Here is a 22683-nt window from a genome sequence, read left to right as displayed (position 1 = left end):
TCTACAAGGGGGGATGCAAAAGCAGCTTCCCAATGAAAGAAACTCAGCATGTTCCTGTTGCCTCAGCCACGGAGATAGCTCTGTTTCTGCTCTGCAGATCACAAGAGCTCAACAGTGGTAATATTGAGGGTACACAGAAACAGGACCAGCCACCGAATGGTGGATCCCACTAACTGGACAAGATTGCTCCAGTGTCTGGATCCATGTTGCAAGCATGTTCTTTACTAACACTGCCCTGCCTCATGTCCCTCACCTGCCTGAAGAGAGTAGTGGATTTCAGCATTGGCTCCTTGGTCCTGATCCAGGGCTCTGACTTGTACAACCTCTGTGCCTACTGCCACTGAGTCCAGTGCCTCTGCTTCATAGTGGACGCTGACGAACTGGGGAGGGTGAATGTTGCAGTTCTCCACGTGGATGACAACCCTGGCAAAGTTCCGTTTGATGGGGACTTCCTGATCCCTCACCTGAATGTCAGAGAGGAAGAGCAGGTTAACGTTATGCTCAGTGAGGGGAGGGCCATTACTGGGTAATGCTTCTCAGTTACTCTTCCAAATGCTCATCAAGACTGAGATGTTTTGATTGTAATAACCCTGTACTATGGGTAGTCCTCAGCAGGGACTGAACCTATGCCCTTAAGAGCCGAAGCACAGGTAGAGACCAATTGAGTTGAAGCACAGGTAGAGACCAATTGAGTTGAAGGAGTAATTTTGTTTGCTGGCAGCAGTAATAGGCTCTTAACCTCAATGTGGATCAGCCATTAGCACATTTATCTGGTGTGTTACATGGTAAAAGCTAAAGGCCTGCCTTTCCCTCCCCTCTAAAAGAGTTGGCCCCAGTTTAAACTTCTCAAGTCACCCAGCCATATTTCTGATGGACAAATGGACCCCAAAGCATGTTCCAGCTCAGCAGGCTGATGCTTTGGCTCTAACATACCATCACTGTTAAGATGTGCTGCAGCATGGATTGAGAACTGAGCCCCTCTGCTGTCATGATGGCGCCGCTGCTCGGATCCAGCTGGAAAAGCTGGGTGCTTCTGGGATCCACGCTGCCATGGAGGGTGTAGATCAAACCCTTCCCTTTGTCCTCATCTGTTGCACTGACCCGAAGGATTTCTGTCCCAGGGGGAGTGTCCTCAGGAATCGTCAGCTCATAATGGCTCTCCTGGAACTGGGGGCGGTGCTGGTTAATGTCAATCACATGGATGTAGGCCTGCAGAGGAAGTAGTGCATTATTCAGGGGAGCCTGTTCCGGGGGCCAATCCTATTCACTAATCGAAGGGTTGCAGGAAAAATTCAAAACACAGACTGACCAGTAAATAGTGTGTGGTAAAGTTAGGTACGCAACTGTTGTGCCTTTGTTTTCTGAATGCAGCCATTCTGTGCTCATTTCCGTGCAGGCTGTCCAAGAAGATGCCCACTGTGCTCTTTTCATTGAGACTTTATCTTTGCTCACTGTAATTTTGTTGATCTCTCAGTCTAAAAAGCCTGAAAGTGTCTGCTGCTGGTGTATGCAGAAACGCTCACCTTTTGCCCTGAAAACATGAATGCAGCCACTGGTCTGGGCTTTGCTGACTAATGTGATGCTGTTGCTTGTTAATTTCACACTGGGAAACTGAGGGAGCGGAAATGGTGGGTGGGAGGAGCTTGTACATATCAGGAGCAGTGTGAAAATATTTAAAAAAGAATAACCCCCTTGCATATTTTATGGCAAAACCTGCAAACCGCAAACCCTATTTCTGCTGCGGAGGTTGGCTGGTTCCTTCCATTATCCAATACCCCTGAATCCCTCCCTTGCCCTCCCCATTACACCCCCACCTCTGCACCTTTTGACCACATCTTGCCCAGCCCGCTGTAATGATTTGCTTCCTTTTTAACAAAATCAAACATGCCATAGTGTTTTGCAACAGCAAGTTTGCTGACATCCCGCAGTGGCCACTGGTGCCAAAATAAACCGATGATGAGATTGTGGGAGGCCGCAAATGCGCATCAGCCAAAGTGGTGTTTGTTTTTTATTTGGAACGATAGTTTGTGACATTGAAGATAGCAGGTGGTCACCAGTGAATTTTGGTGGAATGGCAGCCTCTGCCTGTCTAACATCCTTGCTAACCTCCCCCTACATACCACCCCAGTGAATTTCCCACAACGAGTCATCACAAGGAGCACTGATGGGTCAGTCAAGGTGAGAATCCCGTTGTAAAATGCTTGTTGATTTTTGACTTCTCCTTGTCTCTGCAGGGTAATGGTCTGAGAGCGAGCAATCCCTCTCAGGGTGGAGCATCCTCAACCTACACAAGTGGAGAGGGGATGTGCTTTTGGATACAGAATTGAGGAAGGGGTAGAGCAGAGATCCCATGTCTCCTCCTTTCTGTTCCCCAGCCTTCTCTCCACGTCACCAGCCTGAGAGTAGTCCCCTTTGTGCTGAGAACGAGAGAGGTCGCTGCAGTGCCAAACAGGGAAGAAATGGGGATAACATTTGAATAGGTGTATTCCCCCTAAATCGGTCACTGCTGCCCTTTCGGTTCTCAGGGCCTTGTGTCTCCGCTGTGTACAGTGCTGTACTCATACTGATCCTCCGCTGCTACATGTCCTCTCTGACCTCTCACTCTCGCTCCTCCAGCCGTAAGAGCTGAGCAAAGGACCTTGATAAAGGATTAAACAGCCTCCTCCTTACTCATCCCCCCCAACTCCCTTCTTTCACTTAGGTTGATTTCCTGTGGCACTCTTCTGCTTCTACTCTTCTGATATAAATGACTAAGGGATTGAGTGCAAGAGTTTAAATTAGAGTGTACAGTCCTTGGGGCGCAGGCCTCATCTTCCTAAACCCTGAGCCTGGGGAGCGTAAGAGGAATTTACAGCAACCCCAAATAGGCACAATGCAATGAGACTTGCATCACTAGGGCCCGATCCAAAGCCTGTTGAAGGCAATGGAAAGATTAGCAACTTTAACCGCCTTCAGGAAGGGTGGGAACTTACCTGGGTCCTGATGAAACTCGACCCATCAGTGACTTCTACTGTAAGGTTATAGGTTGGCTTCTTCTTTGCATCTAGGGCTCTCGCAATGACCATGCTGCCTGTGCTCTTTTCAATATCAAAATCCATGTCATCGTCACCACCTGGGATAGGGAAGAGAAATAAAACGGAGGGGTGTGTGTGTGTGGATGGGGGGGGGGGGAAGCAATATAATAAAAGAAGAATTTTGCTCCAAGGAAGCTGGGGTGTGTGTGAATTAAAGCTTGGCAGCCGGCAGGCATTCTAAATGTCCCACCGCCAGGACATGGAGGGAAGTATGTAGATAGGACAGGAGGGAGGTCCCATGGGGAGGATGAGACAGTGAAAGCCTTTTTCTTGTTGTTTGGTAAAGAATCTAAAAGGCCTGATCGGAGGCAGAGGGAACACCGGGGCATCTCCAGCTGAAGAGAAGGACTAGGAAGGTGACCCAGGCCTAGAATTGTCAAGGGAGACAGAATGTGCTGGCTTCACATTGGGCGGGAATTTTCCTCCCTTTACCCCCATCCCAGTCCCCAAGGGGAGCCCTGTGTTCCACGGATTGCCTCTAGCCCTCAGTGTAGTCACTGCAAGAGCTGGGTGGGGGAAGGCAGAGCTGCTAAGTCTCCCAGATTGGCTAGAGACTCCCAAGTTTGGGCACCCATCCCTGGGCACCGGCTCTTAGTTCTTGCACTCATTGGGAGGACAGGGGAATGGTTTGGAGGAAGGAGCTCTAGGCCGCATCTCTATAGTAAGAGCCCTGGATGGAAGCATTAGGGATCTAAACCATGCAGACCCCTTGGAGCCCTCGAGACTGGTAACCATGGAGATCTGGCCTTGAGGACCATACCCCTCAGCTCACTCACAGCCACAGAGATGGCTAGAGGACTGGTAGTGAATAGAATGGTACTATGTAGGCAGTTGCTCTAGCTGAACTTCTGTGGCCATGGGCGGTTTGGAGGCTACACTCTAGGCAGGGTTTCTATGGTCAGGACATCCCATTGTGGGTGAGCAGTGGGAAATTTGAGGGACAAAGAGAGGAACCAGAAAGGAGATGGAGATGGGAGAAGCTAGGCCAGAGGAGTGGCCAGGGGGAAACTCTAGCTGTGAAATAGGGAGCTGAACAGAAACAAAGGGGTTTGAGGAAAATCTCAGATGTGAGACAGAGAGGAGGGCGGGAGGGAAGAAGACTGATTTTATGTGAATGATGCCATGGATGTTCAAATTTGAAAATTAGGGCATTACCTCATTTGCATCCGCTCTCCAGATTTCTAGAGCTACAGGCTTATCACCTAGGGGAAAGGGGGTGACTTTGCACAAGGGAAAGCTGCAGTGGATTTCAAACTCCAGGGTCGCACTGACAGTAAGTTAGTGGTGTCCTTCCCTGTCATGGCAGGGAGCCTGCAAGCTCTCGGAGAAGCCCAACGCTGAGCAGCTGCAGAAGCAGACGGCACTCCCAGTGTGAGCAAAGGCCGTTTCCTTCAGCCCAGATGGCCACATAGCACAGACTCGAGGAACTCAGTGGAAGACTCATTCCTCATGCTATTGCTAGGCAGCCCAAGGATGACCGCCCCTGCACTGTGTCTCACACTCTATTTGCTTGTTATTCACATATGACATGCAAAATGCCATTGGAATAAGCTGGTTTATAGACGGTTAGAGGCTGTTTGGGCTATTTATCATGTGCCCCAACACCTCTGCCAGACAGCAGCCAGATTCCCCAATATTCTGAATCAGGCATATTTTCCTATGAGCATCCAATGGTGCAGCTATCAGGGTGTGTGGGAAAATCCTGATTGATACAGTGCAAGACAGACAAAAGAAGCCGAGGCTGAGGAAAAGAAATGGCTTCCCTTCCACCAGCATAAGCGATCAGCACTCTAACCTCACTTCCATGGGGAAATGGCGCCAGAGGAGAGGAGAAAACCAGGTAAGTAAAGACCCCAAGTAGAAGAGGAAAGAAGATGCTCAGAGCCCCCCAAGGAAAATGTGAAATCCCTCCCCTCTCTTCAGCTGCTACCCCCTTGAAGGTGGCTCAGTCTAGGCTCCCACCCTCTCAGTTGTCAAACCCTGCCTCCAGTAAGAAAAACCCTGATATCAGGGAAAGGCTAGTCCCAAATTCCGCACCAAGGCTTCCTGATTTCTGCAGCATGAGTAGTACAGCATTCTGCTGCAAATCACAACTTCACCAGCCGCGTAAAATAAATTAAACAATACGGATTCAGATGCATGGTGATGCAGCACTTCACAAAGTGCCGACTAACAGCCAATGCATTCACAACTGCCTTTTCTGAATTTGGCATGCAGGAGATCAGAAAGGGCCCAAACTATAAGGGAAGATAAACGCTGTGATGAAATTCAGAGGTAAATATCCTGGGGGCTATAAAATCCAGGCAAGTGGTAATAAAGCCAGAGAAACGTTGGGTTGGCATTGTCAGTGCTATACAAGGTCGACTCTCATTGTTAATTGTATTTGTACTTCATTATCCTGGCCCAAATGCAAGAGAGGCGGGAGAAGGATTTACTCACACACTTAAAGCTCTGCCTGTGAAGGACAATCCCTGCAGACTGGACCCCAGCCGGGACTAGGCCAAATAGGCACGTGACATAATCTCCCCATGGTACCAGGCGCATACTGAGCACTGAACAGCATGACAGTTCTGAATCACTATCTCTGCCCAGTGTGATCCATGGACAAATTCACCCCAACTTCACAGGCTGCCTTCCCACAAAGTTGTCCCAGAGGGGAGTCCTAAAAAGGAGAACTGTCCTGAGTAAGCACTTCCATCAGAAGTACGGGAAAGACACACGGTCTATATCAAACCTGATCTCATGGAAATCGTAGGCTATTTAAGAGCAGACTCAGGGGAGGAAGAAGAGGAGGAATCCAGAAAGAACTGTTTTCCAGAGGAATCATACAATGCCCTGAGCAAAGCAAGCCTGGTAACCAAGTCAGCCAAACAGAAAGCTCAAAAGGTGTTTTACCAGGCTGCAGGGCCATGACTGCCACATATTTCCCATGAGCCATGTGAGTCTGTCTCACGCGCAGCATCTTCCAAAGCAGGAGATTTCATTATAGATGGGCAAGTGCCAAAAATGTCACTGTAAAATATGATGGGTAGTTGTTCTTGGGCACCGACTCTTTTAGTGGGGCAGCTATATTTACTGTGTAGTCAGCCTGAATGTCATTCAGTGCCTACATGAAGGCTTCTCCTATAATCGTAAGTAAACTGCTTTGTTTGCTCAGGGCATGTATGTGCTGAATGCCAAGAGAACTGGGGCAAAATTTTTCCAGCTCTTAGACACCATAGCACTAGTTTCCCACTGGTGCCTCACCTGTGATGTTAAACCAGAGCTGGCTGGGTCCCATCTCGACGCTGATCACTCCCACCATGTGGTTCACAGGGTCCGTTTCCATCACAGCAAAGTTAAAATGCGGCTCGTCAAAAGCTAGTGGCTCTGAGGAAGGGCCTGGGCTAGAGACCCAACTGATGTGAAGCCGCACGCTGGAGGAAAGTGGGGGGCTGCCACCGTCTGTCGCCTTGACCTGCCAATGAATACACAGGCTGGGTTTCAGAGAGAAGTCTGGTTTAGCAATCTTGCACACTAACCAGGTTGGGCTGAAGTTCTCAGGGCCCGGCTCTACATGATACTTCCCTGCAGTTTCTCTTTGAGTTTTAAGCCTGAATGCGCCCATAAACCACAAAGCAAACCTCACTCATATGGGCAAAGTTTGACCTGCTTTCACAGAGACGTCATGCAACCAAATTCCTATTGGTCACAAAGCAAACCCTTATACTTTCCCAGGCTCACTCCAAATCAGACCCATGCTTGTGTCAAAGCAGAGAGGGACCTGGGCCAGGAGCCTGGATCCAAAAGCCCCTGAAGTTGGCAGGAGTTTGAACCTGAATTGAAACTTTGTAAGTTGGGTTCCGGCTCCTCTCTGCAATGGATCTGAACCAGAACCCCAAATCTAAACACCTCTACATCTATGGGAAAGCTCAGACGCAGATCCAAGCCCAGGTGACATCATGTGGAACATGATATTCTCCCTGGAAGAATGTGGTGCATTCCACCTCAGACTTTTCCTCCGTTTTTCATACCTCCATCTCACTTTTGCTGGTTCTCTTTGTCCCTCCATCTGTGCCCATCTCCCCCTCCCCACTCTCTCTCTCTTCCATGTGTCCCTCTCATCTTATCCATCTTCTTTCTCTCCTCTCTGATTTTCTCCCTCCCTCCTACTTCTGTGTTTCCCTCTCCGCTTTCCCCCTACCCGTCTCCCTTCATGTGCATTCTCTCTCTCTGCCTCTCTCACCGTTAGTATGTTGTATTCCGAGGCAGGGAAAGCCTTTCTGGAGAGCACCGTGCCTGTTGCAGGGTTGATCGTGAATATCCCCTCCTCGTGCTCCTCCATGCTATAGGTGACCTGTCCATTCTGCCCCACATCACGGTCTGCGGCAATCAGCCTGCAAACTGGCAGTGGAGCCTCAGAAGCCGCTCTCTCCTGGAGCTGAACCATGAAGAGTTTGTGGGGGAAGCTGGGAGGATTGTCATTGGCATCCAGGACCTGGATCACGACTCTGGCAGTGGACTTCAGGGTTGGATCTCCGTTGTCCGAAACAGCAACCTGCAAGCAAACCAGGGGACTGGTAAAGGAGCATCTTGTCATGAGCCAGAACACAACAGCCAACCCTCATCATGGCAGTTGTAAAAATATACGGTGGTTGTTTTGTGTGTGTGTATTTGTCCGCCACCACGATTTGAATGTCACTTCCGCCACCTGGATGAAATTTCAAACCTATCCAACTGCATGTGACCAAGTTATTCTCTGGCGTTTGCAGCTTGCAGAAGTTTTGTGTCACACTACGCGGTATTGTCTAGGGCTGGTCCACATAAGAGGAGATGCATTTACAATTACACCTTGTGCTGAAGGGCTAGAGATACCTGCTCTTAGAACTGAAGGTCCCAGATTCTAATAGTCCAGGCCATGGGTCATTATAGATATAAACTCTAAGAACCTGATTCTCCTCTCATTTACACTGATATAAATCAGGAGTAATTCCATTGAAATCAGTGGAGTAAAACGGATGTGCTTGAATCCGGTCCTATTCTTGCTACACAAATATATACATTATTCCAGGGTTCTGGATGCATGAACAGGCAGTCATGACCTCCCCATGGTGTGTGTGAGCTCTGTGCCAAAAGTCATTAAAAAGCTGACACCCTAGACTGAGCACAAGGTCCCAGATCTGACCTGTGATCTTTGTGTGACAAGTTATTGATAATGTTTTGTATACAGGGACTGTATAAGTTTATGGAGGAGATGGTATGATGGGATAACATGATTTTGGCAATTAATTGATCTTTAACTATTCATGGTAAATAGGCCCAATGGCCTGTGATGGGATGTTAGATGGGGTGGGATCTGAGTTACTACAGTGAATTCTTTCCTGGGTATCTGGCTGGTGAATCTTGCCCACATGCTCAGGGTTCTGCTGATCGCCATATTTGGGGTCGGGAAGGAATTTTCCTCCAGGGCAGATTGGAAGAGGCCCTGGGGTTTTTTTGCCTTCCTCTGTAGCATGGGGCATGGGTCACTTGCTGGAGGATTCTCTGCACCTTGAAGTCTTTAAACCATGATTTGAGGACTTCAGTAGCTCAGACATAGGTGAGAGGTTGATTGCAGGAGTGGGTGGGTGAGAGTCTGTGGCCTGCATTGTGCAGGAGGTCAGACTAGATGATCATAATGGTCCCTTCTAACCTTAGTATCTATGAATCTATGAAACAAATGGGATGGAGGTTCTTTGTCTTCGTTTAGGATTTGGCCATTTTCACTGATGTGTTTGTGAAATTCTTGGAGGGTGGGAGAAAAGGAACAGAAAAGTCCTGAAACTGTAAAATAAGTAGTGTGCTGAAATATCTTCCAAATGATCATGGAATCCACAGAAATATAGAAAAGGGGCAGGAAAATTCACCCTTGCCTGGAACTATTGAGTGTTTAGAAACAAGGAAGACATTGACAAATGTACTGAAGTGACTGAGCACAGGCGCTGGAGATAAGAGCTTCTGAGTTCTAATACTGACTCACCCCGAGGCTTGGGGCAAGTCACTTAACCTCTCTGTGCCTCAGTTTATCCCTCTGTTAAATGGGGATAAACAGATCTGTTGGGCATGCTGTGAGACTGAAAAGGTATGTGTGTGTAGAGTGTTCCAGAATTACTAAACATTATTATTAGGGAGGAGAGGGCTGGTTCCTCAGCGCAACTGGGGATTCCTTCAGCTTTATGGAAATCACTCTACTGTAGGGGAATCTCCTGGTGATGTAAAGGCAGCATAGCTTGCTCTGTACCACCCTTGCTTTCCTTTCTGCATAGGGGCCAAGTTAACGCTCTGGCAATCCTGGGCTGGTGGAATGGTCCATAGGGTTCCTGTGCCTTCTCTAACTTGTACTGGGTGTTAGTTTGGCCCCAGCAGAGTTCCAGGATTGGCGAGGCCCCTTCCCTTCCCTCCAATCCAAGGGCACCCAGCATGAGCTCAGTGCACCTGAGGACTGGGCTCAGATAACGTCGTACACTAAGATAAATAAGGGTGAATTTCTCTGCCTTGGTCTCTTACAAATGAATCATTGTCCATCTTGTTAGAGGCTAGAATTGCAATTCCCACCCTTTGTTCCCCATGGTTTGGCAACAGGCCTCGTGTTCCTCCGCTCTTCCGTTAGGAAATCTTGAGGCATTTTTCAAAAACATTGTGCAGCTGGCACTTGGGGCAACACAGGAAAAAAAAGCCAACATTTAATTATCTTTCCCAGCGCTTGGGAGCTGATGGTACGAGCCTCTTTCTCTGTGTGCCAACTTGCAAGGCAATGTTCTTTGAGGACTTGAAACACTTCAGGTAAATAAAACTAATTACAGCTTCGTCATTACCCACCTCTAGGATATGTTCAGCCTTGTGTTCTCGATCCAGCTGCCGAGAAGTGGTGGAAATCAGACCTGCCAAGAGAGAGATAATCTTTGAGTTCCAAGCCTCATAGGAGTGGATGGCACAAATCGCTCTTCCAACTCGCCAGCCAGAGCCAGAGATTCCAGTGCCAATGTTACCCCTTAAGTAAATGGATGAAAAAGCAAGAGGACTGTGGGAAGAGAACATTTCCTGGCCCCAAACTAGCAAACTTCCCATGCTTGCGAGTAGAAGTGGTTTTACAATGTGGAAATGTTCCCTCCTGTTTCTCCGTTTTGAACGTTGATCTCTAAATGTTACAGTATTTTGGGCAAAAGTCTGAAGTTCCCTTTTATGGAGGGGAAGAATATCTCTCCCAGCCAGCAGCTGGAAGCTGAAGCTAGATAAATCCAGGCTATAACGTACACATTTTTAACAGTGACAGTAATTAACCATTGGATCAGCTTTCCAAGGGACATGGTGGATTCTCCATCATTTGAAGTCTTTAGATCTAGAGTCGATGGCTTTCTAAAAAATATAGTCTAGCATGGGCTTGTTGCAGGGATTAGTGGGTGAAATTCTCTGGTCTGTGTTATGCAGGAGGTCAAACCAGGTGATCATAATGGTCCCTCCTGGCCTTTAAATCGATGATATTCACAAGCAGCTAGCCAAGGAGAGCTGGATCCTGGTGGTGACTCCTCTCCTGTCTTAACAGTGATCCTGTTCAGAAGGGCTGCCAGCTCTGCATTGTTTTCAAAACCAGCTCTTCCAGCTGATGGAAATGTTATATATAATGCATGACTTTCTGACAATGAACAGCCTCCTGCCTGTGAGATCTCTGTGTCACAGCCCTGGGTCTGCCACGGCCAGCAGTCACTGCTTGGTTTACTATGTATTCATTATGGGTCAAATCCTGAGGGCCCTTACTCACGCAAACTCCGACTGAAGTCAATGGGAATTTGTGTGAACACTGAGCGAGGACCTCAGATTTGGACCGATAATAGTACTTACAATAACCAATCATAATGCCTAGGGAGTTTGTGGAATCTCCATCACTGGAGATTTTTTAAGAGCAGGTTAGAGAAATACCTGTCAGGAATGGTCTAGATAGTACTTAGTCCTGCCGTGAGTGCAGGGGACTGGACTAGATGACCTCTCAAGGTCCCTTCCAGTCCTATGATTCTATGATAATGAACTATCATAGTAAGTGTAATTACAATCTATTGCACTTTCCATCTGAGAATCCCAAACAGCTTTCCAGGCATTCATGAAGGTGCTTTGGCACCTTTAATATCTCTGCAATGTAGATATTATTATGTCCTTATTCCAGATGGACAAATGGAAGCAGGGAAGGTTGAGGACCATGCACAAGGTCAGAGTAAGTCAGTGGCAGAACTGTGAATAGAATTCAGGGAGCCTGTCTGACAGTCCCCTGCTTTAAGACCAGACACCCTGTTACAAGGCAATGTGGCCTAGTAGCCTGGACTAGGGCTCAGGAGACCTGGGTTCTAGTCCCAGCTCTGCTATTGGGCCTGTTGGATGTCACTTCCCCTCTCTGTGCCTCAGTTTTCCCATCTATAAAGTGAGGATAATGATACTGCCCTCTTTTGAAAAGCACTTTGAGATCTGCCATTGCAAAGCTAGGTATTATTATTTATTATTATTTATAATAAGCATGACAAAAATGTTCTCTACTCCTTGTCTCTCTTTATTGGCATGACTGCTCTGCAGAGTGGGGAGAGCACAGGGTATGAGAGATTCCAGACGAGGCCATTGCTAAAGTGCATGTTTGGCTTAACAACCACAAAGGCACCTTTTTAAAACCAGATTGTTTCACGGGGTTGCCTGCCCTCAGTAAGCAGCTGTGTCCACTGGCTGGCCTCCCTGAATCTCACCCATTGTCTGCTACACAAATGCCAATTCCTGGTGAAATATCTCCATATGAGAAAAGTACCTTTGAAAATAAATGGGGAAAGATTAGACTTTACCTTGCATATTCCAGATCCCATATGGGAACAGACCTTGTATATTTTTCATATACTACTGAATGTGTGTGTGTGATGCAGTGTTGCTAACTCCTGTGATTTTGAGACACATGGTGCTTTAAGACCCAACTCCTGGAGTTGAATGATGATGTGAGAATCTCAGCTTTCATTTTTTTTAAAAAGTATGTTTTTAGCCCTCACAGTTAGGGATAAAAGCTTGAAAATGCAACTGCGTGTACCCCAAAGGCTCAGGAACCAGAAGGCAAATTAAAGTAAACCCCACATATATAGTTAAAAACACTTGTGATTTTTAAGTTAATCTCATGATTTTTGAGGCTTGACCTCGGACTTTGGAACACGAATTGTTGAATAGTGTGCCTGGGTGGTAGTAGGTGTGTATATTTGTCAGCATGTGTGTGCCTGTAGCAGTCTGTCTAAGGGATATGTCATTCTCATTGGCAAAGCTGTGCTTACATCACCCCTTCTTTCATTCTACCACCTGTGGTCAGTTGGATTGCCTTTAAAAAGAGAGTGGAATGCGTCAAATGCCATTTGCAGGGGTGTCAAAACTGACAACACAAATGTTTTTATATCCTGTTTCTGATCCAAGGGTTAACACAGTTACTGGATAGATACTGTTGTTTTAAATTTGGTCACAGTTACCTTTGTGTACAAGTGTCTAAGTGCCACAGGCAGTGGAAAATCGCGTGCGGCTGCGAGAAACACCCTGCAGCTGTGGCAGCCGCCACGGTAAACATTTATGCGATGCATTTAAAACAGTAAACCTGGTCTCCTTAATGTATCTTATAACAAGAGTAGCTTTCATAGACTCATAGATATTAAGGTCAGAAGGGACCATTATGATCATCTAGTCTGACCTCCTGCACAACGCAGGCCACAGAATCTCACCCACCCACTCCTGCAATCAACCTCTCACCTATGTCTGAGCTATTGAAGTCCTCAAATCGTGGTTTAAAGACTTCAAGGAGCAGAGAATCCTCCAGCAAGTGACCCATGCCCCATGCTACAGAGGAAGGCAAAAAAACCCCAGGGCCTCTTCCAATCTGCCCTGGAGGAAAATTCCTTCCCGACCCCAAATATGGCGATCAGCTAAACCCTGAGCATATGGGCAAGATTCACCAGCCAGATACCCAGCAAAGAATTCTCTGTAGTAACTCAGATCCCACCCCACCTAACATCCCATCACAGGCCATTGGGCCTATTTACCATGAATAGTTAAAGATCAATTAATTGCCAAAATCATGTTATCCCATCATACCATCTCCTCCATAAACATATCGAGTTTAATCTTGAAGCCAGATAGGTCTTTTGCCTTAAGCCATAGCTTAACGGACTATGTTTGGATACATGTGATGGATTCCCCCTCCCCTCCCCCAGTCATCATTTCTACATCTGAGCAGAGGTAGAAGAGCAAGAAGCAATAATACAGCAATCAAGGAGTCTTTGAATCCGCCCCTTGTCACAGAATGTAGCGCTAGAAGGGACCTCGAGAAATCATCAAAGCCTCCCCCCACGCTGAGACAGGAACAAACAGGTCTAGGAGAACAAGTAAGGCTCTGATTTAGCAAAACACTTCGGCGCATGCTTAAGTGCTTTGCTGAATCAGGGCCTAAATGCTGAGTCATAAGCAATGGTGCCTGGTGAGACTGCTGAATCCCGTAGCCATGGCTTACGTCTGATGAGATGGGATAGGTAGGTGGACGCAAGGTTGGTGAGTGGATGTGAAAGGGGGAACATGGGTGAAATGGGTGCAGTGTAGTTGTAGCCATGTTGGTCCCAGGATATTAGAGAGACAAGGTGGGGGAGGTCACATCTTTTATTGGACCAACTTCCGTTGGTGAGAGAGACAGGCTTTCGAGCCCTGAAGAAGAGCAACGTGTGGCTTGAAAGCTTGTCTCTCTCACCGACAGAAGTTGGTCCAATAAAAGATATTCCCTCACCTCGTCACACTGGTAGAAGGTTAGTCACAAAAAGGAGGCCAGACAGAGATGGTGGTGGAACTGAAAACAAACCAGGTTCTAGCTAAGCATCACAGTAACAGAGAAATGAAGGACTAGAGGGTGGGTGGACTGGGTCCTACTGATCATCATTATTCTATGACAGATGTATCACGGCCCAGACTAAACCTTCTCTGTGGATAATGGAGGACCCTGCTCACCAGCACGGGCTGATTTTGCTTTATGTCCATAACTCCTGGGTACAATGGGGGGTCTCTCTTCCATTGGCTTCTCTTTCTGACCCCAGGGCAAGCTCCACTAGGGCAAACATGTTTCTGTGCCCCCCACCCCGTGCCCAGTCACAGCTAGTGATGCCTCTCCATGGTTTGTTAACCAGCCTGTCCTGAGCCCAGAAAGCACGTGTGGTTAACAGTTAATTGTTCTTATTCCCAAACAGAGCTATAGTGCTGCATGCCTGCCAAGACACACAAATGCAAAGTGTGTTCACACAACTCTGGCAGCTGAGCACTCGGAGCCCCAGAGGCTGAGACTGGACACGAAGTTCAGGGGAAGCCAGGTGGAATTTTTTCTTTGTTGCCATTCTGTTAGGCACACTCTGAAATCAGAGGGCTAGAGTGGAAGGCAAAACCATTATGGAAGGGAAACTTCCATTAGCTTTTGTGCTCTGAAGAGATGTTTACACACAGCTGTTTGAACCACTTCCTCCTAGGCGCTGGAAAAAAGCACCCCCTCCCCCACTCCCCCCAGATAATTGTTGTTTTCCTTTCTGATTTGGCCAACGCTGAGCAGGCTTTCTAATGGGATTTGAAATCCACTCTGGGTTTTTTGGCTGATTTCCTTGTCTGTGCCCCAGTGCACAATAATGGTTAAGGTACCTTGTCACGGTTTGGAAAGGCACAATGACTAGCCAGGAGGCTGGAGCTCCAGAGGCCAACTCAGCTCCTACACACAACATGGAGGTTAGATGCCACTGGAGTCGAGCTCTTACTGCCTGGGTTAATCATTGAGCGGGGTGGCCTTTTTACAAAATCCCAGACAAGAACCATCACAAACATGTTTACTCCTTGGTTGTCTCCTCCTCCAGGCTGGTCCTGAAGATCACTTGCAAACTAACTGAGGTCCTGTATCGGCTTTACAGTTCTTTTCCAGCTGGAAGAAAAGTTTGCAAGGCCAGGAATGCACAAGCCCTGTGCTTGCAGCCTGTCCGAGCCCACGTGCTGACAATGGAAACAGATCATTTCTGCCTGCGGTGACAGAATGCCTCCTGCTCATTGTCAGAATAAGGGGAAAGAAAGCCAGGCATGCTGGAACAGGAGCAGCAAGCAACAGTGCGTTGGTATCAGCCAACAGAAAACAACAGCTTCTGCTGGCAGAGCTGGGGATAGGGTCCTGACCTCATGCCCAGCTCGGGCAAGAGCAGAACCCAAAGAGTTAACACAGGGAGCTCCAAGGTCAAGGGCACCTGAGCTTTTCACCACAAGGCCCTGAAAAAGGAGAAGGTAGTTTGACTAAAATCCTCTTTCTCCCTTCTGTTGTCCCCTTCCCTCTTTCATTTCCCCCCCTCTCATGTGCTTTCTTACTCTACCTCACCCTCTTTCTCTTATTCTGCTCTCCCATTTTACCCCCTCATTAGACCCTTCTCCCTCTTTCTTTCTCTTGGCACAAATTGTTAACGGCAACCATTGAAACGAACAGTCAAGGGCAATGGTGGATTCTCCATCTCTTGGTGTCTTCAGATCCAGACTAGATGCCTTTCTGGAAGATATGTTTTAGCCACACACAAGTTATTGGGCTCATTAAAGGGACAACTGGGTGAAAGTTAATGGCCTGTGACATACAGGAGGTCTGACTAGACAATCTAACGGTCCCCTCTTTCCTTATATCGCCCTGTGATGGAATGCTCACCCCACACTAGACAACAAAGGGTTAATGTGGCCCAGGTGGGGTTAAGTAATCCAATAGGCCACATCTGAGGGAGAATGAGCCTTGATGAGCAAGCCCTGATTAAGGATGGAGACCAGCTGAGTAGGAGCAGGTGGGGCTAGTATAAAGCAAGGAAGTTTACAGCAGAAAGGGGATGCAGTGTGGAAGCCTGCAGTCATTCTCTGGGCTTAGAGAGGGAAAGGAGGAGACCCAGGGGGAGAGAGAAAGAACTGGGATCCTGGCCCTGAAGGAAGAGTTTACCTAGAAGGGTGGTCGAGCAGAAGCCTGATAGGGATGGAGTAGGAAAAGGCTCAGGGAAACGGCAGCAATGTTTGGGATGTTGCAGACTTTGGCTGGTGATTAGAGGGTCCCTGAGCTGGAACCCAGAGTAGTGGGCAGGCCTAGGTTCCCCTGTCAGCCTCTGGGGAAGCGGCACAGCCTGGGCAGTGAATGGGAAGGCTGCCTGAGACAGTTCATGTGGAAAGACTGTGATATCCCAGAAGGGGGAAAACACATATCTTCACCAGGGTGAGTAAGGGCTGTGCAACTGGTCCTTAAAAAGTTACACCTGGGATGACATTAGCCCAGTAGGAACATGGGGACATTGGAAGTAACCAGGGGTCCATACATTCCAGCATCCTGTCTCTAACAGTGGCCAGTAACACACGCATGAAAGGAAGCTTCAAGAACCACCCCTAAGTGGACAATTCTGGACAAAGCTCGCCAGCAGGTATAAGGGACGGGGGGTGCAGGAAGTCTGGCCTAGCAGTCACAGCTGGGCTGAGGTCTGCAAGAATCAGAGTCAGACTGGAGATCAGAGGCAGTACTGGGTTAGAATCGAGAGGCAGGAATCGGGGTCGAAGTCAGGATGGAGACAGAGACCAGGTGAAGTCTGGCATTACAGCAGGCCAAGGTCTGTGTGGTTGCCCAGACAACTTCCTGGGGTTAAGTAGGGGCACTGGGCCAACCAGACACTGTCACTCTGGATCTCTTTGGCTGTACTTCCTGTGGCACCTATCCTCCATCCTGTCCCCTGGCTGTACTTCTCTGTGGCCGCCAAGCGGCACTGTGGGAATATCAGCTGCTCCAGGCTCTGCACACCTGGGTTCTAGCTGCCAGTCCCTTATACAGGGGACACTTCTTCCTAACCTGTTCATGGTTCGCTTATTCCCCAAAGCATGAGAATGTATATCCCTTATCCAATGTAAGATGATTCCATCTAAGGTGACAGTGGATGCTCTCGTTCTCCATATAAATATCCAGCCCTTTTTTTTTTTTAAATCATGCTTAGCTCTTGGCCTCAGAGATGTCTTGTGACAGTGAGTTCCACAAACTGATTATGCAGTGAGTGGAAGAAGTGTGTGGAGATGACCTATTGCTCCAAGTGCTGTTCCTTTAAGGATGCCAAGTGAGATGATGATTGCACTGAATTTCAGCATTTTGAGTGAAGTCAGCAGTGAGTGCTTTCCATGATGAGAAGGGTTTCCTTGGTATCAGGGTCATTTCTGACACCATCAGATCTGCCCTGCATATTGCTGATTAGGAGTGAACACGGTCTTCACGGCTGTAATTCATTTGGAAAGAAGCAAATGCTTTCCAGGGCTCTTTAGAACCATGGTTTGTCTTTGAAGAGAGGGACCTCCTGTGCTCGGGTCAACCAAGGTCACTGCAAAGGTGATCCGAGCGAGGGGTGGTTTCACAAACACCTCTTTGGCTTGTCTCCAGCTCCTAATTCCAAGAGTCAAATCCAGGAATGTGAGATTTGGTAATAAAAGCCGGAGGATTTGCAGCTGGAACAAACCCGCGCATGTAAAGGCTTGTCACAGGAGCATGGGGATAGAAACCCAAGACTTATTCTGGCTTCAGCTTATACAAGGACTTTAAATCCAGTCTCATCTGCAAGTCAGTGCTGTATGCAGCCCTCTGTTTAGAGGTGACAAAGAAAAATCCACCCCACGAGTATTGCCAGCATCATGTAACGACACTGCGCTATTGATGTTACAACAGTCAGCAGTTTCCTAAACCTTTCGCAGTCAGATGGGCAACGTGTGCTCAGTGGGACCGAGCCGAAAACAGGTGTATTAGATCTGGGTTAAAACAAAGCCCAAAATCAAGGGGGAAAGACTGGGGATGTTATACGCCAAAGCAGCCCATGAGCAAATGCGTTGTTGCTCAGATGTCCTTCTTAAAATCAAAGTCTGGAGACCCACAAATGACGTTGATTACTGTGTCTGTAGGAGGATGTCACAGAAGACAACATGCTGAGCATGATTGGCAGGTGCTGCTTGCTGCAGGGTCATTACAGGCGGCTTCACAGGCCAGACTTTCAGCCTCGCCTCCTCCAAGACAAAGATATACATATCTGAGGGCACACAGCTACTGCAAGTCATAGAGAATATCGGCTGTCCTCTGAAAAGGCAGAGCTGGAGAAAATTATGCCTACCTGTAAGCATAAACCACAGTGATCCTCAGGTACTAGGCTCCCAGCTGCCTCCTGTTCAGGGGATTTTTATAGCCAATGTAGCTAACTTACAAGACCACACACCATTCGAGCTCACAGCAGTAAAGCAGAAAGTGACCTTTTCCTCCCTGAGAATAAGGTGCCCATATGTCTCAAAGCACCCTTAGATCTGCACAGAGGGAATGGGCTGGGAGCCCAGCTGATAGGTAGCGGATAAGGAGAATGCATTCAGAGACAGGCATGTTCCCCAGCCCTGGTCTCCTGAAAGGAGGAACTCAGGTTTAAAGAGGGAGGGGAGCAATGTCTGCAAGTCTTTCTGGTTCCCTCCATGGTAAGAAACACACAGGGAAAGAAATTGGTTTCTGGAAGCAGTAGCCCCTCCGGATACAGGAACCCAGTAGTAGCAGAGAGCTCAGAGATGGAGGGTGTTTCCGATGAAGAGATACTGGCTGAGTGAGTAGTTGGGGAAGGGAAGAAGATACCAGTTTTCTGAGGCAAAGTGAATACCACGTATTCTACATTTGCTTGTCTTCAGGACAAGTGACCAAAACCACTCTGTAACACCGACATCCTCATTCCCTCCATAGCACCCCCTCTCCACTTGCAAACTCCCCATCCACTAGAACACAATTTACATCAAAGAATGACTTCTGAATTCTAGGCATATCCAATGTAGATGTCTGCAAAAGTTTCCAGCTAAAACTATGACCCACAAAAACTCCACTGCACCATCTGCTAGGCTGGGCTGGGGATATTCCATTGCCAGAGGCAGGAAGCTCTCATCTTCACTGTGTTTATTCCCTCTTCTTATTAACCTTCGTTTATTACCCCTCTTCTCCACCCTCTCTCAGGTATCCGAGAAGGGGGACAGGGTTGAATCCTTTATACTTGCTCTATGCTGTCTGGGAAAGCCCCTTGTTAAGGGGTCATTCTTAGGGGGGCCCTTTCTGTTCCCTGTAAACCTTGTAGCTCTGAGAGAATGACTTAAAGGGGACTATCCCTCCACAGAACAGCTCCAGTGTGGGTTGCGTCTGCTAGTGTGTCTCAACTCCAAACAGGAGGAACCTCCCTCTAGGACTGAGAGGTGGAGCGTAACCTCTGTGGCCCCTGCAATTCTTGGCTTCTCTGAGACCACCAGCAAAATGACAACTGTGGGGAGGGGGCCCTCTGTCCACAGGGAACTATACTGAGACCTGCCCATCTCAGCTCAGGAGGGCACAGGAAAACTTATCAAGAAAAGAGCAAATAAGAATATAGTAAATGAAAGCAGCAATTCTCTTTCCCAGGCAAGGCACCTGCACTCTTAAGATCTGTAGTGCCCTGTGGTGGACGGGCTTGCTTGAACATGTTATCTCCTGCTGCCACATCTCATAGCATGGGGTGAGGGTTAGAAGCTGATTGGTTGTTACAGGTGATGGGGTTCTTGCTGAGGGCAGAGAGTAAATTAACCTTTCTTTATAGACAACGTTATCAGTAAAGGTGAGGGAATTCAAATGCCAGATGGTTACAAAACCTTTCCGGGGCTAGGCCTGGTACGCTAGCAAGAAGGGGTTGGATTGGGGTTGGGCTATACTGGTGCCCTTCTTGGCATTCCCAGCAGATAAGGACTGAATGGGCATGGAGTCTGAAACACCACCTAGCCTTTGGAGGAGGGGGCCCTCCTGGCTGGGGGAGGTAACACAGAGGGCTTGTGAGTGCAGTGCGGCTAAGGAGAGGTTGCTGTCTGTTGTGTGGGTCAGAAGATGCCTTCAGTACACAGAGCTCTCAGTCTGACCCAGCACTAACCTCGCAGTGCAAGCCAAAGCCCCAGTATGCCTGGCTCTCTCCCGCTAGCTGCCAGAATGCATGGGCATTGCTGACAAGGTGAAGCTGGGCTTGTGGGGGAGGACTGTTTTGATGGGCCTCAATCTACCAGGCCCTCCTGCTGGTTGATTTTCAGAACGGTGTCTGGCTGGTGCCTGAGTGCAGCTATGGGAGGGTCTTAACCAGAAATGGGGAGAGGGTGAATTATGGACTGATGTGGGGCAGGGACCTTTAGGGTGCATTCCGTACTCAGGTGGTCATTCCCTCTCTATGAGATGTGGGGGCATTTCAGCCTAGTTGATCCTTGAGACTGAATCTTTCTGATTTGTTTCCAGTGCCACTGTAACATAAACTCGTATTTGTCCATTGAACAAAAGCATTTTACTAGGGAGATGATGGGCTATGTATTTCTGGAGACCTAGACTGTGGTGTTCTTCAAGTTTAAGAAGTTTCCTTCTAAGTGTGCTGTTGGCTCATGACTCTGAAACCTTTGTGCCGACTCTCATCTCTTCAGTATTTGCTCAAATTGCATGACTAACAACAATAGGCTCTGTGGCTTCCGCTTGAAATTACTCATAGCTCGTAACTGGAGAACATAAAGAAAGTAAAGACTCCCAGTCATGTCCAGTCACAGACACTTTTGCCTCAGCAAATTCAATCACTCAAAATATTCTTCTGTCTTTGAATGTTGGAGTGATCTCAGAGTAAGTGTGGTAGAATTTGGAAGCGATCACTGGTTTTGGAATGTAAACCCTTCTAGAACCTTTCATGGTCTTTCCTCCATTTAGTAAAGAGAGAGAGAGAGGCGTTTTTTGCCTTTGAAAAAGCATGTAGAATAAAGAGCTAGAATATTGGAAAAACCTCTTCAGAGTGTGTTAAAAGCTCTAGAGGATTCATGGTGCCAGAAACTTCTCTGGGCCCTTTTCCCCTCTCTTAAAATGTAGGTAAAGTCACCCATTTTGCAGTGAATTTTTTGTGGTTGTTTCTTGCACAACTATGATGCCTTTCACTGTCCGGAAAGGGTCAAGTAGATCCCCATGTCAAACACACTATAAATCATCACTGACGACAAAGATCAGGATTCCGCCTTCCACCACTTTCCAGCCATCGGTAGCCTCAGGATGAGACACAAGAAGATTGTATTTGTAGCCACTTTAGTGGGGCAACCAACACGTTCCCTTCCTCATCGTGAAATCAGCATTGTGTAAACTGTCTACAGCCCAGAAATTTAGACAAGCTGTGACTTTATCTGGCAACAGCAATCAATGTCTTCTTTTTAAATTCTGTATATACTTGCATGTAAACCTAGGGGTGCATACCAATGTTTCCAGGCAATCGTTTTCGTTTTGGATGACATGCAAGTAACGGGGAAGAGAAAGGAAGCTAGATCAAGTTTGGAAGCACGTCCTCTCACTGCTCCCAAGCTCTGAGTTTAAAGAAGAGTCCTCCCACCAAGTGATAAGGTCACCTCTCATCAGATGCACACAACCCCTGAGATGGAGAATACAGAGAGAGGGATAGGAGATGGCTTATATGTGAGTCACGCATTTTTTGTTTGTGTACAGACATTTCCCTTTTAGGTGAGTCGGCTCATTTGCATTTTAGCCTGGTTGTTCTAACGTAAAATTAGAATATTGTTTTTACATGGATGCTGCAACTCTCTAGCAGAGTGCATAGTTACCGGGGGTGCAGAGGAATGTAGAGCTGCAGTTGCTGAAGAAGACAGATGGTTGGGAGGACTCCGTGATATTATCTAGCATGTCGCCATTTGTGGCCAACATACAGTACCATCTTACAGGGAGTACAAAAAGAGTCTCTACTGAAACCTGGAGGTTCTTACCATTTACTATACTATACCTGCCTCCCCTACACGGTCAACCCTACAATAGCTCAACATCTTAACAAGCCAGGGAAGGGGTTACTAGAGACTGATGAGCAACACACATTGCCAAGAGCCAAGTTAGTTTCACTTGCCTCTTCAGTACATCCAGCTGCCGTAGCATACCGAGAGCAAGGAACTTTAACCTGTTGCACTATCCTGGTACTGCCATGCCAGACTCATTTAATCAACCCCATACCATAGTCAGATTCTTTGCCCTCCTTGCTCCAGTTCCCAAGAGCTGATATAGTGAGAGGCCTGGCAGAGCTTTCATTTTCAGACCGGCCCCATGTCAGACTATTATAATTTGGGGAAGCTGTTTACACTAAGCATCGGTGGGCTTTGGAAGGCTCTCACAGATCTGGCAATTAATGCTGAGATGAAAGATGTAGTCTGGAGTGATGGCAGAAAGAGGCTGAGTCAATACTGCACTAATAGCACTGGCGAACCAGAGGAGCCCCCAGGTATAACAGAATTTGTTTTTACTGAGCCTGTCGTATGGTGATCCTTCTGTTCTACAACCAAAGAGTACCTTCCAAAAGGACACTTCCTGCTGGTGCCGATACACTTGCCACTGGCTTACGCTGCTCAGTGGGGCAGTTGATTGTAAATATTAAAAACAAATTCTTTGTGTCTCTTTGATGCTCTCAAAGAGGTAAAACAATCTTGTTTCTTTCTGAGAGCCATTTGGCTGCAGATAAAGATTGTTACAGCTTGTGGGAGTGCCAGTGAC

General features: G+C 47.6%; 1 protein-coding gene across 1 annotated transcript in view; it reads right to left on the bottom strand.

The window, feature by feature from the left end:
* FAT2 (FAT atypical cadherin 2) overlaps positions 1–22683 on the bottom strand; it is an 81745-nt gene that overhangs the window by 39623 nt on the left and 19439 nt on the right. The window contains exons 4-9 of the mRNA XM_074960267.1: positions 9912–9973; positions 7300–7611; positions 6321–6531; positions 2973–3112; positions 934–1209; positions 254–464 (exon numbers count right to left, since the gene is read on the bottom strand). Coding sequence (XP_074816368.1) covers positions 254–464; positions 934–1209; positions 2973–3112; positions 6321–6531; positions 7300–7611; positions 9912–9973 — 1212 coding nt within the window. The remainder of the gene's footprint in view (positions 1–253; positions 465–933; positions 1210–2972; positions 3113–6320; positions 6532–7299; positions 7612–9911; positions 9974–22683) is intronic.

Source organism: Natator depressus, chromosome 8 (genome assembly GCF_965152275.1).
Source record: "Natator depressus isolate rNatDep1 chromosome 8, rNatDep2.hap1, whole genome shotgun sequence".
Taxonomy (NCBI): Eukaryota; Metazoa; Chordata; order Testudines; family Cheloniidae; genus Natator; species Natator depressus.
This window is presented reverse-complemented; position numbering and strand designations above follow the sequence as displayed.